Consider the following 26690-nt stretch of genomic DNA (forward strand, 5'->3'; position numbering starts at 1 on the left):
AATGTAGCTAGATACCAAGTAGAAATTTGCTCTAAAAAATGATGGTGGTGTCTATTTACATTCATGCTGGACATAACTATGGACATAATGGTCTATTTACATTGATGCTGGACATAACTGGACATAATAGATCCTATGATCCTATGCCACAACTAGAATTTCGAAGGTATTTAGTAACTGATTAACTATTTAGATGGGAAATAAACCACAATTAAATTTAAAAAATAATTTTATTAACGTTTCGACGCCCAAATCGGATGTCGTTGTCAAAATAAAAAATACTACTAGATTAAACAAAAATGTTGTTGCTAAGTAAAAAAATTCTTCTAATAATTTATTTAATCTAACTCATTTATATTGGCAATTCAGAATATTTCCCATCTAAATAGTTAATCATAAAAATGCCACAAGGAAATAGCTTCAGAACACTATTTAGTAACATCGTATTTTACGAAATATGGTACCAAACCAAAAGATGCAGGTAGACCATCTTCGTCCACCAGATACAAGATATGATAAGATTGATCATCTCTTGATATATATTCCTGATAAGAAAAGGAGATGTTTTGCATATGTATGCTTTATTTCATATGTGCGTACCATGGGTTGCAAGTGCAATGTGGGAGTGTGCATCAAGTGCAACATAGGTTTTCATCTACAATAACTTGATTATGATTTTTCATTTATCTAGTTTTGTATTTGTTTGTTATTTTGAAATTTATAATCGGAAATATTTTAAATATTTTTGCTCCTATATCTTCCTAGCGTTACATAATATATGTAACGGCAACTTTCTAAAAAATCAAAAATAATTAAGAAAAAAAATGTATGTATATATTTTATTTTAAAACCTTCTCCTAAATACATCAACATAAAAAATTTTTTCTAAATAAATTAATTTAGGATCTTAAGGGTTAATAGTAACATTAAGAGCGTAGACGCAAAATTTCGTTCCAATGCTTTTTAAATGCATTGATTTCTTTCAAATCCTGAGAAAACTAATAAGTATTTTGGAAAAATTTAAACGCAGAATGGAATATTACATCATTGCCGAGGGTAGAAAGTTCCTGAAAACTTCTATAATGTTTATTTTAATAAGTTACAGGGGTGAAAAAGAAGGGAAAATGAGTGTGAAACTTTTTGTTTATTCTAAGGAACTTTCTACCCTCGGTATTGATTTATTCTTTCATCCTGCGTTTAAATTTTTCAAAAATATTTGGTAGTTTTTCCAGGATTCGAAAAAAATGGACACCATGTAAGTCGAGATATTTTCCACATCGAACATTCGCTATCTTTGTCATACAACGCACTCAGTCGAACAGAATGTGGTGACAAGACAGTGACAACCAAGGCTACTAAATATTAAATATAAATAATTGATTTAAGACGTGAAATTAATAAAAAAGTTATTTATCTTATTATTTATTATAGTCTGGGAAGATTATCGGAGAATAGGCCATTTTTGGGAAAAGTTATTTACCAGCAATTTTATTGCTGGAATTGCATCTTATGATTCTATATATTAATAAATATAGGTATGCAAAGTCCGCAGATAGTGTGCTACTTTTTTTGTAAACAAAATGCCGCCCAAAAATCGTGTTTTTTTCAATTTTTGCTCTATAACTCCAAATATTTTAACTTTATACCAAAAACACCCAAATAAAAATTCACCGTAATTAAATTCTGCATAGAGACATGTTTTTCCCGATTTACTTCGACGAAAATTTTCCCTGGAAAAAGCGGGGTTTTCCAACAAAATCTTTAATTTTCAACTAAAATTTTAGATAAGTAATTGTTTATCAATAATTAAATAACTTGGCAATATAAAAGCTCATTTCGTATAGATTATAATTCCAGAAGCCGATGGAAATTGAATAAACAGTTTACCAACAACTGAATTGTTAATTAAAAATTTACGGTCGCTATAATAACCACAATAATTATGATACATAATATAATTTTTGTATAAAAAGACACTGTACCTACCTATTTAATATATTTTACGAATTGAAATTGGACTATTTTTAGAGGAATATTTTAAAATTATAAACAATTTTTTGGCTTATAAATAAATAGAATATCTCGGGAAATATTAAATTTAATTAAATCACGAAAACGGGATTGAAAAAAAAACGGCAGGACGTGTCATTTAAAAGAAAAAACGTTTAATTGTGATGAGTGGTTCCTGAGACACAACCGGTCAAAGTTGACCGGCATTTACGGCAAAGATATAAACAACAGGATCATAATTTTCGAACCATCACCTTTTTATTTCGGTCCTCTTTCTCCACACCAATTTTCATATCTTTAAAGTACTCATAACATATATTTATTATAATAAAAACTATCGATATTACAAGTGAAAATTGCCAAAAATAGCAAAATTCCAATCAAAAATTAGGTTGGAGAAAATGTAACCTCAAAGTTCAAAATCGGTATACGTTAAAAAAATGCATTTTGTCGGCTTCCCATGAAGCAATTTTCTATATTCTTTTTTTGTTCCCTACTAACTCGAGTAGAGCCATCTAACTAACGCATTATTAAATGTCAAACTTGCTTTTGTTTTGTTATAATACATTAATTTATTTATTACAACAAAAATTTTTAATTTGTTTAAATAAAGATTTTTAAAATAATTATACAGCTTTCAAATGAGAATATTTGTGTTTTTAACGTTAAAAGGTACACTTGTAGTAAGTTTATCTAAAAAAGTCTACAGCTGGAAAAAATATGTAGTTTTCTTTTTTTTTATAAATAAATTAATCTATTATAACAAAACAAAAGCAAGTTTGACATTTAATAATGCGTTAGTTAGATGGCTCTACTCGAGTTACTTAGGAACAAAAAAAATGAAGAAAATTGCTCCATAAGAAGCCGAGAAAATCCATTTTTTAACGTATACCGATTTTGAACTTTGAGATTACATTTTCTCCAACCTAATTTTTGATTGGAATTTTACTATTTTTGGCAATTTTCACTCGTAATATCGATAGTTTTTATTATAATAATATAATGTTATGAGTACTTTAAAGATATGAAAATTGGTGTGGAGAAAGTGAACCGCAATAATCACTCATCACAATTAAACGTTTTTTCTTTTAAAAGAAACGTCTTGCCGTTTTCTTTCCAATACCGTTTTCATGATTTAATTTAATTTAATATTTCCCGAGACATTATATTTGTTTATAAGCCAAAAAATTGTTTACAATTTTAAAATATTCCTGAGGCCGCTTAAATAGTCCAATTTCAATTCTGTAAAGTACATTACAAAAAATGCGCTATAGGGTATAGAAATTTGCAACAAATAAAAATTGAAGCCTGTGCATTTGCTGATGACATTGTATTAGTTGCAAGAACTGAAAAGGCTCTCGCAGATAACATTAGAATCTGGGCTGAAGAACTAAAAAACTACAACCTAATAATAAATATGGAGAAAACTAAAGTAATGACAATAGCCAACAAAGAAGCAACTGTAAATATTGAAATCGAAGGGCAAAAAATCGAGCAAGTAGACCTCTTGAAGTATTTGGGAATAATGTTAAACAACAAAGGTACACAAGAAGATGAAATTGGAAACAGAATAAAATTGGCAACGAGAACTTATTATTCACTGTATAAAAATTTCCTAAACAAAAAAGAAATATCGAGGAAAACCAAAATGACAGTATATAAAACTGTATATATGCCAATTACAATATATGGGGCAGAAAACTGGGTACTTAATGACAGACAAAGAAAAAGATTACAAGCTACAGAAATGAGATACTTAAGAAAAGTGGTGGGAGCAAGAAGATTAGACAAAAGAAGAAACGAAGATATAAGACATGAATTACAGGTAAAATCGCTCAACGAAAAAGTTGAAGAAAAGAAGTTAAAATGGGCTGGACACATGATAAGAATGAGTGGTGAGAGACAAGTGAAAATGACATGGGAGGCCAAAGCAGTGGGTAAAAGCAGGAGGGGCAGACCAAGGAAAAGCTGGAGCACTAGTGTAAACGAAATACTCAAGAAAAGAGGAACATCGTGGCAAGAAGCAAAAGTTTTAGCAGCAGATAGGAAGAAGTGGCGTAAATTTGCAGAGTATTATATAAAGGAGGAATCCTCGACACCTAATGGTAAAAGAGGCAACCGATTATGTATGTATGTATGTTGCTAAACTGTTCATTCGATTTCCATCGCCTTGTGGAGTTATAATCTATACGAAAAGAGCTTTTATATTACCAAGTTGTTTAATTATTGATAAACTTATCTAAAATTTTAGTTGAAAATTAAAGATTTTGTTGGAAAACCCCAAATTTTCCGGGGAAAATTTTCGTCGGAGTAAATCGGGAAAAACACGTCTCTATGCAGAATTTAATTACGGTGAATTTTTATTTAGATATTTTTGGTGTAAAGTTAAAATCTTTGGAGTTATAGAGCAAAAATTGAAAAAAACACGATTTTCGGGCGCCATTTTGTTTATAAAAAAAGTAGCACACTATCTGCGGACTTTGCATTCCTATATTATTAATATATACAACCATAAGATTCGATTCCATCAATAAAATTGCTCGTAAATAACTTTTCCTTGTATTTTGCCCAGAGTATTATGGAAGATTCAAGCACAGAATACACCATAGGGTATATTGTGTGATCCAATTATTTTGTTGTTAAAAATGTTCAAAATTTATCTAAGCGTTCCATAGTAACAATATATTATTAAAATCACTTTATCACTTTTTCTCTTTTCTCGATTATTAGTTTTCAAAAACTGAACGAAATAGCCATCACTATGTTAATGATGACAATGTCATTGTCAACTAATGTTTACATCTCCATACCAGTGACAATTTTACTACACGTAATGTACTGTTAAAGAAAGAAAAAGTAGGGGTAGCCGTAAAATATTTGGGCCTACGCTCTTAAGGCCATCGGTATATAATTCGCAAATATTTTACGGCTATCCCTACCTTTTCTGTTTTACACGGCAAATTACGTGTAGTAAAACTCACACTGGTATGGATATGTAAACATTACTAGAATGTCATTCTACTTGAAAATGTCATAATTAACTTAAAGAGATCGCTTTTAAATGTTCTTGGATAACTGTTATTTGTATAATTGCAAATTATTATATCAGTTAATAAATTTGATAATTTTTTCACTATGTATTCAGTGATTGTAATAATTTATATGTACAACAAAAACTAATACTTAATCGAGAAAAGAGGAAAAGTGTTAAAGTAATTTTTTAATAATATATTGTTACTATGGAACGCTTACAATTTTGAACATATTTAACAACAAAATACTTGGATCACAGAATAAATATATTATCCTGATATATTCTCTGCTTGGATCTTCGGATCTTCCACAAATAATACACAATAAATAACTTTTTTCTTAATACTTTAATATTTACAAATGATATGGAAATTCTTCATCTCATTTATAAACATGTTAAATTATGTAAATACAAGTTGTAAACTAGGAATAATTTGTTAATATGGTTTGAAAAAATTAAAAAGAAAAAAAAGTAATATATAAAAAAAGAACAATAAAATAATAATAACAAAAAAAAATAAATAAATAACAAAAATAGAAACAAAAAAAAGAAAAGAAAAATAAAAAACAAGTAAAAAAATAATAAAAAAAATAGAAGTAAAAAAAGTGATTACCACAAATTAAAATATATAATAAAAAAATATATAATATAATAATATGTTGTATCAAAAAAATAATATTGTAGTACGTACGGTATGAAATAAGAAATAAGAAATTTATGACTACGAATCTGCAATAAATCACAAACAAGTCTGGCTAATTGGCTCTGCCAAAGCCATTTTTCAAGCAAAAAAAAACTTTTTATCAAGTTCACGTCTTAAATCAATTATTTATCAAATACACTATGTATCAATATTATTTAATCAACAACTCAAAATATTCCCGATGCCATGTCAAATGTTTAAAATTGTCACTGATTGTCACTGTCTGACTGACAATATGCTGACAATATTATATTCGACTGAGTGCGTTGTAAGACAAAGACAGATTTGGAAAATATTACCACGGACATTGTGTTAATTTTTTTCGAATCCTGAAAAAACCAATAAATATTTTTGAAAAATTTAAACGCCGAATGAAAGACTAAATTATTACCGAGGGTCGAAAGTCCCTTAGAATAAATAAAAAGTTCATTTTGAATGATATATTGGAAATTAAAAGTCACACCAGTGGCGCACCCAGGGAGGGGTTTTGGGGGTTAAAACCCCTCCCAGGGCATATAACAAAGATATATAAAGGATAGGAGTAAAGCACTAAAATCGCCTAAACCTCTAACTTTTTTAAAGTAAGACGGATTATGAAACCTTTTGCATTCGATTCGGGAGAGCTTCAGGGAAATTCTTGAATACTTGGCATGAATAATTACAGATGAGAATTGCATTCTTGTAGGCGGAAAATCCATTTTCCAAAGTGCATCTCAAAGTGTTTACATAATAAAAATTCAAAACTTGGAAAATAATCATGAGAATGAGTTTAATCTTCATATTCGGAGGATTTTGAGGTCGCCAAACAGGAATACAGGGTCGGAGAAGATGTAAGAGGTACCTGGTGCCAGGAATCTACGCCATCTCGAGGAGTTTTATAGAAATTCGTTATTGAAAATAATTTATTATCTCAGGAGTTTTAAGATCGCTGACCAAGAATATTGCAACGAAGATGCTGTACGAGATACCTGGTGCCCTATATCTACGTCGTCTCTGGGAATTGTATGAAAATTCGTAATAAAATTTGTTGCAACTTGTTATTCCGGGGTTTTTAAGGTAACTAAGAGTTTTAATCATATACTCGAGGTTCTGGCATCTCTATATCTAAAAAAAATATTATTAATAGTGAAAAATAGAATTTCGAATTATTTCTTTTCATAATTTTCGCTCTGAACTAAAGTAACTTACTGTTATTGTTACACACCGTTGAATTTTATAACGAATTTCTCTAACTCCAGAAGTCGAAGTAGAGTCCGGGCACCAGGTAACTCATACGGCATCTTCCATGCAATATTTATTGCAAAACTCCAGGAGATAATATAGAACCGGACACCAGGTACCTCGTATAGCATCGTCGAAGCAATATTCGGGTTCAGCGACCTCAAAGACCTCGGAATAAGTTTCAATGAATTTCCATAAATCTCCAGGAGACGACGTGCCTATTGGGATACCAGGCACCAGGTACCTCTTACAGCTTCGCCGAACCCATATTCCTGTTTAGCAACCTCAAAACCTCCGAGTATAAAAATATAACTCATTTCCATGATTATTTTCTGAGTTGTGAATTTTTATTTTTTGACACTTTAAGAAGCACTTTGGAAATATGTAGTTATTTATGAAACAGTTCGTGAAGTATGCTTTTTGCGAACGCACGAGATATTTAGAGCACAAGCGACAACGGAGCGAGTGCTATACATCGCGTAAGTTCGCAAAAAGTACTTCACGCACAGTTTCATACAATATTTTATCTACGATAAACAAATAAAAAACTGTAACTCTTCGTCACTGGAATTTATTTTTATTCTACAATTTTTAGAACTTTGACATTTAAAAATTCTAATTTCTTTCAAACCACAAAACTGTGAAAATTTTTGTTGTAATTTATTGCTCATTATGTCGTCACCATGACAACGCGAAAGTTAAGGATATTTATTTGATTATATGAAAGTGTGTCAAAAACAGTGCGAAAAAGTAAATCCCATTTAAAATACATTGTTACTTCACGCACACTTTAATCCCTTCACGCACTGCTATCTATAATGACAGTTTTCACTATACAATGTATACAATGTATTTATCTACTCTATGTCATATTATGTATAAGTTTTTAGTTTGTGAAAACTGTCATTATAGACAGCAGTGCGTGAAGTAACAATGTATTTTAAATGGGATTTACTTTTTCGCACTGGTTTTTGACACAATTTCATATAATAAAATACCCTTAATTTTCGCGTTGTCATGGTGATGACATAATGAGCTATAAATTACAACAAAACTTTGACAGTTTTGTGGTTTGAAAGAATTTAGAATTTTTAAATGTCAAAGTTCTAAAAATTGTAGAAGAGAAATGAATTCCAGTGACGAAGAGTTACAGTTTTCTATTTGTTTATCGTAGATAAAATATTGTATGAAACTGTGTGTGCAGTACTTTTTGCGAACTTACGCGATGTATAGCACTCGCCCCGCTGTCGCTCGTGCTCTAAACATCACGTGCATTCGCAAAAAGCATACTTCACGAACTGTGTAATAAATAACTATTCTGTTTACAACAATACAATTTTTATTTGTACCTCATGCCGAGCATTCAAGAATTTTCCCAATGCTCTCTCGAATCGAACGCAAAAGGTTTCATAACGTAATGCTTTATATCCTCGCCTACAGGAAAATGTAACTTGTTTTTCACAAACAATACAAAAAAAATTCGGTGTACAAGCCAACCCCTCCCAGAGGAAAATTCTCGGTGCGCCACTGAGTCACACTAAATTTTCTCTTGGTTTTTCACCCCTGTAACTTATTAAAATAAATATAATAGAAGTTCTCAGGGACTTTCGGCCCTCGCTAATAACGTAATATTTCATTCTGCGTTTAAATTTTTCAAAAATACTTATTAGTTTTCTCAGGATTCGAAAAAAAACGAATCCCCATTTGAATAGCATTGCAGCCGAAAATACGTACCTATCCCCTTAATAGATATATATTTACCTGTAAGCATTATCCATCAAACCACCATTACACCCGTCATCCAATTTATCACAATCGACTAACTCTTGTTCGGAAAATGACTGTAACTTTTTGTATTTAATTGCATACTGTCCTTCGACGTTACCAGTGGTACTAAAAGCCCAGCAACTACCGCACATCCCTTGATCTTTGACTTCCGTAACTGCGTTCTTGTCACGCCAGTCAAAAGATGTTGGTAGATCAATTTCCGGGATTTTTGCTTGGTGGAAGGGAATTTCGTTTTCGCTTCGTAGATCAGACCTATATCCATGAGACGCTGAGAACTCCTCAGATGTCATGTCAGCAAACTTGGTAATTTTATATACGGCCGTTCCTAGAAAAATATTTTAAGAACTCAGATAAAAGCAAAATTAGTCTTTCAAAATATTGAGAAAAGTAGAAAACAATTGCGCTTTTCTGAAATTATCTGAAGTGTCCAATATAATATAATAGACTAAGAGCCGCTATAGGTGAAATTTCTTAATCATTTTAGGCACGATGGGACCCTATAACTTAACTAGTAGAACCTAAAAGAAAACGTTTAAACACTGTGCCGTCATTTTTCAGTGGCACATGCGTCGACAGTAGCGCATCAAACTTTCCACTTATGGACGGGATAAATAAATTAAAAGTTACCATCCCTTACTAACAGAATTAATTTTTTTCTATTTTTTAAGTGCTATGTGATTAACACATAAGATTCAGCGTAATTTTAACCCACCACCTCCTTTCCCCTGCCCCCACGAACAAAAACTTCATTTTTCGTTTTTATTTTTTTTTTGTGGGATGCAATCAATTTTAAAATTTCAAAAAATTCACACTCATAGCTGAGGCTTTTTTAAAACATGTATATTTTTTATAGACCCGTAGGTAGAGTGTACATAACCTCAAAAAAATAAAAGAAAATTTTTTTTTCAAAAAAGCTTATAACTTTTTTTTGGGGAATAGCTACAGGTCTAATTTTTTCTTAATCTTGTGTGTTTTATCAAACACTATATTTCTAATTTTTTTCAGATTTTTCCGTAAGGCTCGCCACCCTCAAAATCCGAAAAACTGGTTATTTGGGTTTTTTTGGGGATTTTCCCTATTTTATAGACTTCATAATATATCAAATAAATTTCGTTTTTATAGGTTATATGTAACTTGAAGTAATTCAGTCCTTTAGAAAATTTAAAAATGAGAGAAACACGTTCAAACCCCCCAAAACCCCCTTAAAAAACAGTTTTTTTTTTTATTTTTGAAAGTGACCAGCGTTACAGAAAAATCTGAAAAAAATTAGAAATATAGTGTTTGATAAAATACACAAGACTAAGAAAAAATTAGATGTGCAGCTATCCCCAAAAAAAAGTTATATACTTTTTGCCAAAAAAAATTTTTTTTAATTTTTTTTGGGTTATGTACACTCAACCTACAGGTCTATAAACAATAGACGTGTTTTATAAAAGCCTTAACTATGCGCGTGAATTTTTTGAAATCTTAAAATTGATTGCATCCCACCAAAAAAAAAATCGAAAAATAAAGTTTTTGATGGTGGGGGCAGGGAGAAGGGGGTGGTGGGTTAAAATTACGATGAATCTTATGTCTTAATCACAGAGAACTTAAAAAATGAAAATAATTGAATTCTGGTAATGAGGGAGGGTATTTTTTAATTTATGTATCCCGTCCATAAGTGGAAAGTTTGATGCGCCACTGTCGCATGTGCCACTGAAAAGTGACCGCACAGTGTTTAAACGTTTTCTTTTAGGTTCTACTATTTAAGTTATAGGGTCCCATCGTGCCTAAAATGATTAAGAAATTTCACCTATAGCGGCTCTTAGTCTATAAATCAAAATGTATACATCTGTGTAATCGATTTTGAAAAGGCTTTTGACAATAATAAAATGCTAGAAATATTGAAATCAGCTGCATTGGACGATAAAGATTTACGAATAATTATAAATCTATACTGGCATCAAGTGACAAGAATAAAAGTTGAACAAGAGCTGTCGAATGAAAAAAATGTATTGAATATTTTTTCGCGCGTTTGAAGTATCAAAATTTGACAACGATTTGACATTAAAAAGCTCCATGAAACTAATTCCGCCGAAATCCACGAGAGGTCGTCATTATGACTTAACTTCGCGAATTAATTTATCTGTGTTTTTCTTAGAATATAAAATAAATATGTTTATTTTATATTCAAAGGTGTTTTTAACATAGACATAATAAGAATAGATAACGTAAGGTATAGGCTCCTCTGTACATCGGGGTGTAACGTCAATATCAAGGATATCATTGGTCAATATTCATTTTTAAGTGGTGTAGCCATCTTTGTCTGTCACATGTGCGGGATCGCGCGGAAGAGAGAGATAGATAGACCACCTACCGACTGCCCTGCGTTAGACTATTTTGATCACCATGCCTAGACTATTCTTATTATGTCTATAGTTTTTAATCACTCACAAACAGTTCTGAAAACGTTCCAACTTAGTTCAATTATGTTCATTGTTGACGAAACGGTGACAAGTCGGCGTCTGCGCACACAACGGTATGAAACTTGGTTCGAGAACGATTACAGGAACGGTTACAATATGTCGGTTAAAACCACGGTTCTTAGACATTTACTACGGTTGCCTCCTCCGACTAACCAATGAACATTAAGCCCGCGATTACGTCACGAGAGTACAGTAATTTGAATCGTAATATGATCAATCGGTATTTTTATGTCTTTTCTTTATGGAAAATAGTAAAGATAGTTGTGAAATAAAGATGTTTAGTGGATTATAATACCTAATTATGGAAAACTGTTGATATTTGGGTGGTGTAATACTTAAAATTAACCAGGACCGGTTATTTACGTTTATCCAACGGTAATGCAAGATTTACGGAAATCTAGGACTTCAATTTTCATTCTACACTGAAAATTTGTCGCTTATACTGAATTTCCATCAATACTGGATTAACTATTGAATACATATCGTCCTTAGAGGTCAGCTAGGATTATGTGAATTAGAAATACTTGTATAATTTATTGTAGGAATTTAAATATGTAATAGATAATAAATTTGGCCACACTACAGCCTGTACCTGGCATTCTAAAATTTCATCAACAATATTATTACGTTAATACATAATGAAATTTTAACCTTTTAACCTACCTCATAAATATTATTATGTATCACTTTATCAATCAAAAATAGAGTAAAAATTTTAATTTTTTAATTATAACGCGGGCACATAAATTTGATACAGCCTGTATATTGATTTGTAACTATTTAGTAGAAGGTAGCTTTTACGCAGTGGGTCTATCCTTAATGAGTTTTTCCCTGAAGACTTAAAGGCATTTGTAAATAAAGTGAAGTGAAAATACAATTTATTTCGGATTATAATTTAAAAAGATTGTTTGTTACGGGAAAGATAAGATCCACAGGTAGCTATAATTATTAGTTTTTAGGAAAATAAAGGTAGAGAGATTTGGAATTTTAAGCCTGTTTTGTCGAAGCACAAGAATATTTGTATAATTTCCGGAAAGTGATTAGGATGAGTAGAAGTATTGTTTGAAAGAATGCCTTGGGTTTTTCGAATGAAAAAGAGGAATGTCGAAAGAGAAATGTTTCTGATTGGCTTGGCAATTTGGAATGGGGAAAGGGAAGTTTGGATGTTGAGACAGTTTGGAAAAAAAAGATCATTGTGTGGACGGCATCCGAGAGGGGCAGTCGAAAAGTTTTCGCGGATAGTTCAGAAGCAAGTACTAGTGGTTTGTTTGTTAGTGGAGAGTAGCTGAAAAGTGGAACGAGAGACAAATCAAATCGAGAAGAAATACCTCTTTGATTCGGTAAAGTCCAAGAGAGTAAGTTACAAGAATTATCGTTACTAAAATTATTTGTGACACCAAGTAAAAAAGATACTTGGGTCTCAGGAGATTATTATTGAGAGAAAGATAGGAGAGAGTTTTGGAGTTTATTGAACGAGTACTGGTCAAAAGCGTGAACGAGTACTGGCTTGTGTTTTGGAGAAATAGTTGCTGGTATGCTGCTGGACTGATGCTGAGAACGGAGAGGGCTTTGATTGGTAGCCTAACATAATCAACAAGGAAGAGCTGTTTGGGTCAAGAGGAGAATCATTGTGTGTGAATCAAAAGGTCAGTCGATAACTTATGTGATAGATGTTCTTTATAATCAGAAGTTAAAATATTTGCGTAAAAGCATATGAATTAAGGTTCCAACATTTCAATAATTTAATAGGAAGTATAAGTAGTTTTGTAAATACCTAAATTTGTTTGTTTAGCTTATTTTATAAATGGTATCAGGAACAAAGCGATAAATATTTGTTTAAATTAGAGCAATTATATGGTAAAAGTTTCATTTGGACAATTATGCCCACAGGATTTAATTGATAGATTTTCAGAGCATTGCTTTTGATAATAAAGGTATTTGTATGTGCTTATTTATGATTTTTCTATTTATTTCCTTTTCCTATTTTATCCTGATAAGGATCAACTAAGAGATACTGAAGCCACGAGAAAGGATAAGTATAACCTAAGATAATCTTAGTTAATTTTTATGACAAAAAGGCACCCTGAGATTTTTTATTAATTGTTTATGTATGATTTGTGTCAATTCAATAATTAATTAAATAAATACTCAATTAAAATAAAAGTAATAAAAAGCAGATCATAACAATATATATTATTATTTAAGGTATTATTCCGAAAGTGGCTGCAGACTGCAGACCGCAAACCACAGACTGCAGCGACAGTGTCGTCTGCGGTCAGACCAATTCCGAGCAGAACTGCACTGCATCTACATAAGAGCGACAACACCATTGCACGATGGGAAGTTATAATAGTATAATATTAAAAGTCGTATTCGCGGTGTGCAAGTACTTGGAAAGGGAAACGAGAAACGACCGTGCGCGAGTCGCGGAGAAATATTGCAACTATCTTAAATAATTCATATTGTCAATTGAAATTGTCAAATTGACGTATATTTCATACCTTCTGTCATTGACTCAGAAAAATTATATATTGCTCCACAATATTGATATGATATGCAATTATTATATAAAGGTAAATTTAATTAATTGTATTTTGCTTGCAGTACTGCATTTTAATAACGGATTTTATTTACTACATACAATTGTTTACGTTTGCTAAACATAACCTGCATCTTATTTTTTTCTTCTTATTATTTTTTTTGGACTATGGTCTTGACAATTATCCAGCAACCAGGACTAATATAATTGGCCAATATAATTAAAAGTGCGAATAAAAGTACAGAGCGTAGAAATAGAGGTCGCTTTGCCGAACTTGCACGGTCCCAATAAGTAGGATGTCAGGCGCAATGAACAACGATGAATTAATTTTATATCTTTTGATTGAAGAAGATGACGATGAAGATTTCTTTAATTAAATTATTACGATAATTAACGTGGCTTGCGTCGTAAATAACTGAATATTTTGCTACAAAATTAATTAATTGCTCTTCTTCTTCATTTGAAAAACTCATTTTCAAAAGAAATTTAATTCTTTTCACTTTTCAGTTAATTTGGAAACAGCAAAAATACGTGCTATCACTTTGCGGTCGGCGACACTACTGGTTCTGGTGCAGTACTGCGGTCTGCGGTGGCGACGTTTTGCGTGCGTCGGCGACAGTGCCGCTCTACTCGACATACAGCTCATAAGAAACCATATGAACCAGTAGGTCTGTCGATGCGGTCTTGTTCGGAATCGTACCTTTAAGGGACGATTCCGAAGAAAACCGCAAACTGCAAACCGCAGACCGCAGCGACAGACCTACTGGTTCATATGGTTTCTTATGAGCTGTATGTCGAGTAGAGCGGCACTGTCGCCGCCGTACGCAGAACGTCGCCACCGCAGACCGCAGTATTGCACCAGAACCAGTAGTGTCGCTGACCGCAAAGCGACAACACGTATTTTTGCTGTTTCCAAATTGACTGAAAAGTGAAAAGAATTGAATTTCTTTTGAAAATGAGTATTTCAAATGAATAAGAGCAATTAATTAATTGTGTAGCAAAATATTCAGTTATTTACGACGCAAGCTTCCTTCAAATTGTCTATTTTTAAATAGAGACCTAGTTTACTTCCTTTTTCTTTTATAATGCAAAAGTAAAAGATCGTCGTCATCTTCTTCTTCCATCAAAAGGTATACATAACATTAATTCATCGTTGTTCATTGCGTCTGACATCCTACTTATACGACTTTTAATATTATACTATTATAAATTCCCATCGTGCAATGATGTTGTCGCTATTATGTAGATGCAGTGCAGTTCTGCTCGGAATTGGTCTAACCGCAGACGACACTGTCGCTACAGTCTGCAGCCACTTTCGGAATCGTACCTTTAAGCTCCTACAATAGGTACGATGTACAACTATAATAAATAACTTTTCACGGATAGTTCAAAATAAGTTTTTACGAGAAACAACACCAAAATTTCACATACAAAACTATAAAGTAAACTAGGATATATAAGACAAATCATAACACAAATAATATACATGCATACATACACAATAATACACATTCAAAGATCGAAGATCATTACCGCAACAAATTTTAAAATGGGCTTGTGTACTCTTGTGACGTAAGTCAAACCATGATACTATAAATAACAAGATAGGATCTTCCCGTAGCGCAAATACGTCCGAGTTCGCGCATCGCATAACGTAACTGGAGACCTGAATTTGAATTCTTGTTGTTAGCTTACAACCGCGAACAATTCAAACTGATCGGACATCACGACTCCCCTCTCTTCAGGATGCGCAATATATTATCTTGTTATTTACTTAGAATATAAAATAGGGTTTATTTTATATAAACTATTAAGTCTTCCCACCACAGTCAGAGTAGGCAACCATAGTAAATGTCTAAGAACCGTGGGTTAGAACAAACCTATTGTTGATGCAAAATAAAAAGCAGGAGCACTTAAATCCGATCTCCAACTAGATCTTTAGTTAAGATCTAAATATATGTAAGGTTTTTGCAATGTTTTTTATTTGTAACAGTTGTAGTTGATTCCCATTACACATTAATTCAACTAAAATCTAAAATGTAGGTACTTACCTTGTTCGTGCTTATTTAGCAAATGAATAAGTTTCAAATTTTCTTTAAATACTCCAAAACGATATTTATGTTCCACTACATTCCTATATTTCTTGTCATACTTGGCCAGAAAATGTTCAAATACACTTGATAATATTGTTTCTACATCGTTATCTAAAATAAAGAGTATATAATAAGGTTAAATGTTTGTATATTTAAATCCAAATTAACAGGTTGACTGCCAACGTCCAGAATACTGGACGCAACCTCCAGTATACTGTATGCAAGGGTTTCTAGTGAAAGTCCACGTCCAGGTATCTGGACGCCCATTTAATGTTAGATATACGTGTTCCTTTAAACGGTGTGATCTAGCGCTATATTACAAATTTTAAAACGGGCCCTGGCCTGTGATTTGCGCTAGAAATATTTTAATTAACCAATATTTTCGGCCTTGAGTTTAATTTAATTTTTTGCTCTATTTAGCCTGTTATTTTTAATTTGATTTTTGAAGTTATACTTCTTTACTGGCGATATGAGGGTGAATTTTTATATGTTAAAACCTATGATCCCGGCGCATGCGCATTATAACTTTGTTCTGATTGGATGTTCAAATGACATGTCAAAAATTATTCAATATGGCGGCTGTGGCACAGCTGTAGTTAGATTATTTATGGTTGTTGCGTTTTAAAATTTGCGTGAAAAGAAACAACAAACAAAAGTTAGTTAATAGTTATACTGCCTTTTTAAATAGTTTTCATATACCTATATTTTTGGACTTTTGGACTATTTTGGACAAGGAAAACTCATTCTAATTTGGTAAGTAGTTTTTATTATAATCATATTGTAATTATACATTTGGATTAGGTTGAAATATAGTAGAGCGTCGATTATCCGAACTAATTGGGGGACATAGGTGTTCGGAAAACCGATTTGTTCGGATAATCGAACTACAACATATTGATACATATTTATAGTCATACATATTTATCCAAAGTGAATAAAAGCCATATTTATATACCTACATATTTATTTATATCTTGATAATGACAACTGGCAACTAAACAAAAAGTGCAGTCTTTGCAACAACATAATTATTTTTGGATACAATATTGAAGAAAATTGAAGATATTTTAAGCGTCAATTACTAACGCTTGCTCGGTATTCGAGTGCGGGACGCGGGAGTCGATAGTTCGAATAAGCGGTCGTTCGGTTGATCGACGTTCGGATAATCGACGCTCTACTGTACATTTATTTTCTCAAGAATGGGGATTTTAGAGAGAAATCCCAAATTAGGTCCGATTTTTATTTTTAAATTATGATTTTTTGGCGTAGATTTATTTATCTAGTAGGTATGTAACGCTTTGATTTACATACTTAATTTGATTACCAACAAAAGTTCTACCAATCTTCATCTAATATATTGTTTTCTTACTGTTTTGTTATATTTTAATATTTTTTTCCACAAAATTTAAACTACACAATTTAATTATATTTAAAACAATTGTCAAACAGTAAAACGTTCAGTTACCCTATTTTTCCACATGACAAATAATGTGGGATTGGACGAGTGAGTCTAGGCTTCGATTACGAATCAAAGCGCCCCGAAATTCACGAATTCGATTCCCGATGCAAGTTTTTATTTTTTTTATTTTTTTATGCATTTTATGATTGTAAGTATATTTGTTATATAATTTTTTTTTCAGAAAATGCGTATTTAAAATTTTTGCCAACAATAATTATTATCGTTCAGAAATCATTTTTTCTTTGTGGCATTTTTCAATGTGTTTGTGTGCGTTTTATTCTTTTATTTTTTTAAATTTTTGGTATTCAAGCCTATTCTGTAACTCATTTCGATGATAGAAGTCAGTAAACTCGAATAGAAGTGGCTAAGTCGAATAGAAATAGTCCAAATCCGTATTCCATAACTACTTCGGAATCTCTACAATCGTAATAGTGAATAGGGCTTTTCATTCACAGTCATTTGTTTCGAGCTTCTGTCAAATGTCGTATAATCCGTGCATATTAATATTATACACAGACTATACAACATATGACAGAAGCTCGAAACAAATGACAATCGATGAAAAGCCCCATAGAAATCACTTCGACAGCATTTACCCTGTCGAGGTGAGATTTCGATTATCGGAATTGTGGTTGACGCAAGCGCATTTTGTTTTGTTTTGACGTTTATATTTTATATATAAAAATAATTGATTACTGCTTATTTATAATTATTTATAGTATTTCTACCTTTTTTTTTAGCTGCTTCATTTTTAGTCTGTGGTTTTATTTGTTTAGATAATTATATATTTAATTTAGACATGTTGTAGGACCTAACCTTATTTATTTGCTATGTGACATCTGAATGTTTGCCGCTCGCAGTGTTGCCATACTGTTTTTGCTTTTATTTCTTGTACATTTCAATCAATGGTATAATGTACGAGAATAGCATACAATAGACTTCTTATGCGTTGATTGATAAATATATAAATATTTGTATATTATACCAGTATACCTACTTGTATATTTATCAGTCAACGCTCATAGTCTGAACAAATTATGGAAAAGTTGCCATTTTTGGGAAAAGTTGTTTAGCAGTTATTTCAGCTGGAGTCGAATCTTAAAGATTGCATATTATTAGTAATATCAATTTTAAATAATTTATTTAATCAAAATCCGTTCCAACAAAATATGATCGTCATCGGATCGTCCTTCCCACTGTTCCAACAAGAACTGTGATCTTGTAGTGACGGTTTCGTGATGACCATATCAGTAATCATTTTTTTTTCATAAGTTTTTCATTGATTGTCATTTGTTTCGAGCTTCTGTCATGTGTCACATAATAATTAATATATCTACGGCATACGTCTTTGGTTTTTATCATTGGATATACCAACAACAATATACATATTGATAGATAAATCAGTTATCAGTCAGGTAACCGTTCCAACATCAGTTTCCAAATTACCGTCATCGGACGATAACTGGGCGACACAATTACGAACATGCGCACAACAAACGGTACAAGTAGTTTCGTGACGGTTTCTGGACCGTCCAAAAGTTCATGTTGGAACAAACCTAATACATAACATCAACTTAAATATCTTTGATGAAAAATCAAAAATGAATAACCATTTTCAATTTCGTTGCAAAACGAAAACGCAGCCGAACCATATTCTAGTCCAACCAGAGAGTGCTGCAAGCACCCCTACCGGTTTCGAAACTTATTAGTCTCTCATCAGGAGGCACATATGCTGCTCTCCCTGATCCAACCAAAACAAACCCCAGCGTGCAGTCCCGGATTGCAACGAACGAAATGGCATAGATGCCCTAGTGGCAACTGCTATGCCTAAATCTAAATATCTTTGCAGTTGCTAGATCTAAATATCTTTGATTTAAAACGCCCGGTTTCATAATCAACTTAAAGTGAACATTAACTAAAGTTCACTTTAAAGTTGACATTTACCCGTATGAATTGCATTGATAAAGGTACCAACTTAAAATTTAAAGTCCACTTTAACTGATTATAAAACCGAGCGTTAAAAGCATTTATACTTCTTATATTCACTTTCACTTATCTTTTTATTTATCAGTTTATCTTCTTTTTTATATCAATTTTAATTAACTCTAATTTAAAACCATTTTAAACCATTTAAAACCATTTAAAACTCTTTTGAGCTTTTTGCATCCAGTATTTACACTAATATTTTATTTACTTTTCAAAACTTGAGGATAGTATGAAGAAAGTATAAAAACATTGAGGATATGGCAACGGTGGCATATTTCGAGTAACAACCTTGGGCCCTGATTCTAATTCATTTCGACAGTCGCAATTTCATTTCGACACCGCCATGACAGCCGCAGAATATAGCGATTCTTATTCATTTCGATATTAGTTACAACTGGGGATATTAATCTTATCATGTTGAGACTGCTCAGAATTTGGGTTGGCGCTCCCGTTTATTGGAACTTGTTGATAGTCTGGGAAAATTATCGAAAAAATGCCATTTTTGGGAAAAATTATTTACCAGCTATTTTATTGCTAAAATCGAATCTTAAGATTGCATATACAGTGCGTCCATAAAGTAACGCATAAATTCATTATTTCGTAAACCAGCGACATTAATGAAAAATCCTGAAACGGGTCGATTTTTATTTTTAGATTCAGATTTTTTGGCATATATATCATACTAGTGACGTCATCCATCTGGGCGCGATGACGTAATCGATGATTTTTTTAAATGAGAATGGTCATGTGATAGCTCATTTGAAAGGGTATTCAATTCTCTATTCACTAATATAAACATTTACCTAATTATTTATACAAGGTGTTCAAAAAACATTTTTTTAATTAAAATAATTGAAACAAAAAGAAGAATGTACGTAATTTATTTAATTCAAAATACGTTTTACTGTTGTCAGAAAACAGGAAAAAAATGTTTATTTGAGAAATAAATATTGTTTTTTGCTTAAATTCAATGTTAAAGCTGCCACCCACCTGTCGCTTGGCAGTTTGAACATTTCGTTTAAGCGAAAATCAATGTTTATTTGTCAAATAAAATTTTTTTCTGTTTACTGACAGTAGTAAAATGTATTTTGAATTAAATAATTACATTATATTCTTCTTTTTGTCTCACTTATTTTAATTAAAAAATGTTTTTTGAACACACTGTATAAATAATTATGTTAATGTTTATATTCTTGGATAGAGAATTGAATACCCTTTTAAATGAGCTATCATATGACCCCTATTCTCATTTAAAAAAATCATCGATTAAGTCATCACGCCCAGATGGATGACTTCACTAGTATGATATATATGCCAAAAAACCGTAATTTAAAAATAAAAATCGACGTGTTTCGGGAATTTTCCTTAAAGTAACCACTTTACGAAATAACGAATTTATGCGTTACTTTATTAGTAATATGGGGTATGACAAGTCCGCAGAAAGTGTGTTATTTTATTTATAAACAAATTAGCACTTCTAAATCTTCTTTATTTTTCAATTAGTGGTCTGTAACTCCTAAAATTTTTCCTTTGAGCCAAAAACACTCAAATAAAAATTCACCGTAATTTAGTTCTGCACAAAGTTATTTTTTTTTCCGATTTCCTTCAACAAAAATTTTACTCAGAAAATCCGAGTTTTCCCAAAAAATCTGCAATTTTCAATTAAAATTTTAGGGAAGTACCTAATTATTTATCAATAATTAAATAATTGATGACATGAAAGATTTATTATAGTAGATTATACAGAGGGGCTAAATTATGGAATAAATTCATTTCTTTAAAACGGACGATTTTGGAGCAAAATCCCGAAAGAGGTCGATTTTTATTTTTAAATTACAATTTTTTGGCATATATTTCTTACTAGTGACGTCATCCATCTGAGCGTGATGACGTAATCGATAATTTTGTTAATGGGAATAGGGGTCGTGTGGTAGGTCATTTGAAAGGGCGTTCAATTCTCTATTCAGTAATATAAACATTATTATCATTAGGTATTCATACAGGGTTGCCAAAAAAAATTTTTGAATTAAATTAATTGGCGCAAAAAGAATGTATGTAATTTATTTAACTCAAAATACATTGTACTGCTGTCAGAAAATAGAAGAAAAGGTTTATTTCACAAATAAGCATTTCTTTTCGCTTAAATTAAATCACAAACAGCCTCCCTCCTACCTATTGGCAGTTTGAACATTTAATTTAAGCTAAAAGCAATGTTTATTTGCAAAATAAACATTTTTTTCTATTTTCTGACAGCAATAGAATGTATTTTGAGTTAAATAAATTACATGCATTCTTCTTCTTGCGTCAATTAATTTAATTCAAAAATTTTTTTGGCCTCCCTGTATAAATAATGATATTAATGTTTATAATACTGAATAGATAATTGAACGCCTTTGTAAATGAGCTACAACACGAACCCCTATTCCTATTTAAAAAAAATAATCGATTACGTCATCACGCTCGGATGGATGAGGTCACTAGTTTGAAATATATGCCAAGAAATTTAATTTAAAAATAAAAATCGACCTGTTTCGGGATTTTTCTCTAAAATCGTCCATTTTAGAGAAAATGAATTTATTCCATAATTTAGCCCCTCTCTGTATATCAGGAGACCGGCGACAATCTAACCAATAGTTTAGCAATAATTAAAATGTTAATTAAAAAATTTCGGTCGAAATAATAACCAGAAAGATTATGATACACCAGAATAACTATGATTTTCGTATAAAAAAGCACTATACCTATTCAACGTTCCTTACAGGATTGAAATTGGACCATTTGAGCGGTCTCAGGAATGTTATAAAGAAACAATTTTTTGGCTTATAAACAAATAGAACCCCTCAGAAAATATTAGATTTAATTAAATTAAGTTATTAAACGCTGTTGAAAAGGGCACGGCTTCTGTGTCCTTTACGAAGAAAAACAAATTGAATTGCGAGGAGTGATTCCAGGTATAACTGGTCAAATTTGACCGGCATTTGCGACAGAGTTATAAACAACAGGATTTTAATATTTGAACCATTAGATACCTTTTAATTCCGGTCCTCTTTGTACATACAAATTTTCATATCTTCAAGACACTTATAACAAAAAAGATTTATGTCACTGTCACCAAATTATTTAATTATTGATAAATAATTACTTCCCTCAAATTTTAGTTGAAAATTTTTAGTTGAAGATTTTGTTTGGAAAACCCGAATTTTCCGAGGAAAATTTCCGTCGAAGGAAATTGGAATAAATTATCAATGTGCAGAATTACTGTCAATTTTTATGTGAGTGTTTTGGTTTAAAGTTAAAATTTTCGGAGTTATAGAGCAATAATAAAAAAAGATTTCGGAGCACTAATTTGTTTATAAACAAAATAGCACACTTTCTGTGGACTTTGCACAGCTATATTACTAATATAGGAAGTCTTAAGATTTGATTTCAGCATGTCCAGCAATAAAATAGCTGGTAATTAATTTTTCTTGTTTTTTACTAATTTTCCCAGATTATTACCTTACATCTTTCATTGAGTTGATGATTCATGTTGTGGACATTCTCAATTATTATATTTCTAATTTAATACTATTCTATCTAATTCCTCAAAACAAGCAAATTTCAATTAAACCCAGCTATATTATAATACCCTTTGCTTTAGTTTTCCTTGCAAGAAATAAACAAAACACATCTAAACTAAACCTAACCTCGCTTTTGGCCAATCATTCATCTCCGTGTCAAATAATTTCGACAGTCGAAATTATAATATCAACACCCTTTTTAAAGTCGCTATTAATTTCGATAGTCGCTATTTCATGCCGTCACTTCGTTAGTTCAACTAAAATCCACAAGGCTCGCACAATCGCATTTCAACCGTCGCCATATTGAAAGCGACTTGTTTAGTGTCGAAATTTGATTTAGAATCAGGGCCCATGTCACAGAACACTGGTTAATGCGCGGTTGCCGCCTCCTCAGAACCGCGTGAAATAGAAGTCAGAGATTTCGATTACGATATGAGTTACAGAATACCAATCCAAACACAAAAATGACGCGATAGATATCAAACATTCCGATTTTGGGTAATTACGATTCGACTTGGTCATTTCTATTCGATTTGTTAAAAGTTACAGAATAGGGCTGATTGTCTTAAAAATCACATAATATGTAGTAGAAGTATAACTTCTTACGTGCGTACAAAGTACACACACATTCTTTTTTTTAAACTCTGTTAATTTCCTTAGTTTGTTTTGTTTTTTGATTAATGTGTTTTGAAATTCAAATAGTTGTTTTTATTTATTGTTTTATTCTAAATACTAATGAAAAAATCAGTTTTTCTGTGTGTCCAGTTAACTGGACGCTGGTAACTGAAATGAATATTGACAAAATACACCGACGTCCAGTTAACTGAACAGTTGTCTAAAGCTGTCAATTTGACAGATATCTTCCAAACGTGTCAAAACTAAATCGAAGGTTTTTATTTTATTTTTTTTATACATCTATACAGAGGTATATTATATATCTATGGCAAAAATATCTATTGCGTTCTGGGTGGACATTGCTCTAACCAAGTTGGCACTGAACCTGTCAATCATAATTTCCACTTTAGCAATTTCTCTACTAAAATCACTTATTCTATAATAGTAGGCGGCTTATCGAAGAGTGTAGGCTTGCGTAATAGTTTTGTAATTATGTAGTTTTCAGTGTTTATAGGCTCGTTACAAAAGGTTGAAATTAAACCATTCAACATAAAGATAAGAATGAAGCACATGGGAGAAAATATAATAAATAATTATATTTTCTATAGTCTAATAAAGAGACAGCTACGATCTACGAAACATGCTGCAACTAAATCATGGCATGCAAAAGCAGTGACTAGAGACTAATTTAAGAAAACATGTGGGAAAAAATGTCTAAACTCTACTTTTTGACGTACGTTAAACGTAAAACGTTATACTTGTCATGCGCATTGCATATACTTGTCATGCGCGAGTGATAACTAAGGGATAACCTGTTTACTTTTTGAATCCTTTTAGAAAATACGCACCAGATTAACGTTAATTGACATTTGGCAAACGTAACCTATAAAACGGCAGTTGTGTGCTATAACTTATTTTATTGAATTATTTGCCATAATGGAAGAAAATGTATTAAGACGTTCACGTATACGTTCAGATATAAGACACGTTCAATATATTCAATTATATTATATGTTTATTACCTAATAGGTAGTTTTTAAGAAAAACAAATTTTGATTACAATTTTATACATCGTTACTATATTTTTTATTCTAGTTATCTTTGATTCAGCTCATATAACTTTTTTCTCGTTTTTTATGATTTAGATATATGACATTTGGCAATCTTACAAATACGTAATCCCTTAATAACGTGAACCTTATTTCTACCTAAATAAGGGGACACCTTATCCGGTAATAAAGAAATTCGTTATTTTTTTGTTAATGCGCATGAGCAGAATAACGTATAACGTTTAACGGTACTGAAATAAGGGGCTTAAAAACTCTCTAATAATGTTGCTTAATTCTCAAACCCTGCAATTCTCTAAATCCTTGCCGAAATCCTGCAATGGTGTCGAAAAAAAAAATTCATAAAATCCTCACAATGTATGCTTAAATTATTAAAGGAAGGGCTATATTCGCTCCATGCGTGCCCATGGTGTGGGTACCTTGAAACGATGCCAGCGTGAGTAGCGGCGAAATATGTATAGATATAATAAGAATAGACTAGGTAAGCTATGGGCCGCTCTGAGCATCAAGGTGTAACGCCACTATCAAGGACGTCATTGACCATTACTCACTGTGAGTGGTCTAGCCATCTTTGTCTGTCACATGCGCGGGATCGCGCGGTAAAGAGATAGATACGCACCCTATCGACTTCTCCGCGTTACGATGCATTTTGCCTACCATGCCTTGTCTATTCTTATTAGGTCTATGGCATTTGATAATATTGGAGCCATCTTTGTAATGTCATTGTCATTGTTTGTATAACAAATTTGATCAAAAATGGTAAATAAATGTTGCAATGTTGCATATTTAATTGAGATAATAATAGCCAAAATAGTCATTGTAGTTTTTATAGATTTCCGTAATTTGTATAAATGGATTATAAAGCGTTTTTGTGAAGCACATTTGTTCGGAGCACACTGTAACTGTAATCGAACGAAGGTGACATTTTGGCATAACATTTTGGTAACATTTATTTGACAGTTGCGGTATTGACACTTCAGATTTGTTTTTATTCTTTACTATAAATATTTGTTTTATTATATTTATTGTTTTTATTATTTACTTTAACGTAAGATTATAACTTAATTCTTGTTTTCTATTTCTAATGTTTTTATATATTTACATTGAATATTAATTTGCTTTGTTGTATAATTCACTTCGCAAAAATGATGTGAAATATTTGATTTAAAATGAATTTAAGAATTGTTTGTAATTGGGAAACAATGTCAACTTAGATCTCTGACGTAGATAATGACGTGCAACGGTAAGTATATTAGACGGACTGTAGATACCTAATTGGAAAAAATCAACTGTGCCATCACCATGCCAATGGCCATTAGTTATCGAGGCATTAGCTAAATAAATAAAAATAAAAAAAATTCACAATATATCCATGCAACGCCTGTATAGAGCATTCCAAAACTTTGACGTTTATGAAACCTCTGGGAGTCAAACATTGTATTTGTTTATATTTGTACCACATTGTTTCCTAAGTTTTTTACCGTTAACAGTAACGGTAGTGAATAGTTATGTGTGTGAGTTAATATTTTCGAAAGTTGTTGGTAGAAAATACAGATGTTGTAGATATAAGCAATATACGTCCATTTTCCCTCAAGGAGTCTGAGTTAACCTACTGAGGAGACACTTTTCCAAGCGTCAGTAACATGGACATAATTAATTGATGGATTCTACCGTTACTTGATGGAAGTTCATTTTATCTAACAATAAAACACTGAAAACGTTTGTTTTCTATACTTCCACAAAATTTATCACAACTATGTGACTACAGCTGTTTCAGCAGAGTGCCTTTTTCAGTGATTTAGTTTACTATGTGTTTGCCTTTTTAAAGTCTTTAACTGAAGAGGTTGAGGAGTGGGGAGCTGTTTGTCTCGAGTTGGTCATTCAGAATTATATCTTTATTTTTCAATTTATTAATTTCCATAGATTCTAACAAATAGAGCTTAAGGCCTTTATTTTGAATAAGCAGAATTTGAAACTGTTTTCAAAAGAATGATTATGATCTAGAAGGTGAAGTGCGTATGTAGAAGTGTCTGTTTTTCTATTGTTGAAAGCCCTTTTGTGTTCTACTATCCGTTTGTCAAAGGTTCTGCCAGTTTGACCGATGTAAGTTTTCGGACAGTCGGCACAAGTTAGTTTGTAAACACCACTCT

At 31.8% G+C, this 26690-nt stretch overlaps 1 protein-coding gene and 1 long non-coding RNA gene across 6 annotated transcripts in view; one reads left to right on the plus strand and one right to left on the minus strand.

Moving 5' to 3' along the window:
• Positions 1–26690, plus strand: part of LOC126887227 (uncharacterized) — a 214045-nt gene that overhangs the window by 131108 nt on the left and 56247 nt on the right. The gene's annotated exons all lie outside the window — the stretch shown is intronic.
• The window catches only part of LOC126887224 (uncharacterized), a 158959-nt gene that overhangs the window by 15410 nt on the left and 116859 nt on the right, over positions 1–26690 (minus strand). For all 5 annotated transcript variants that reach the window (XM_050654626.1, XM_050654628.1, XM_050654629.1 and 2 more), the window contains 2 exons: positions 15812–15964; positions 8730–9081 (listed from right to left, as the gene is read on the minus strand). In XM_050654626.1, coding sequence (XP_050510583.1) covers positions 8730–9081; positions 15812–15964 — 505 coding nt within the window. The remainder of the gene's footprint in view (positions 1–8729; positions 9082–15811; positions 15965–26690) is intronic.

The sequence above is a fragment of the Diabrotica virgifera genome, chromosome 6 (genome assembly GCF_917563875.1).
Source record: "Diabrotica virgifera virgifera chromosome 6, PGI_DIABVI_V3a".
Classification (NCBI taxonomy): Eukaryota; Metazoa; Arthropoda; class Insecta; order Coleoptera; family Chrysomelidae; genus Diabrotica; species Diabrotica virgifera.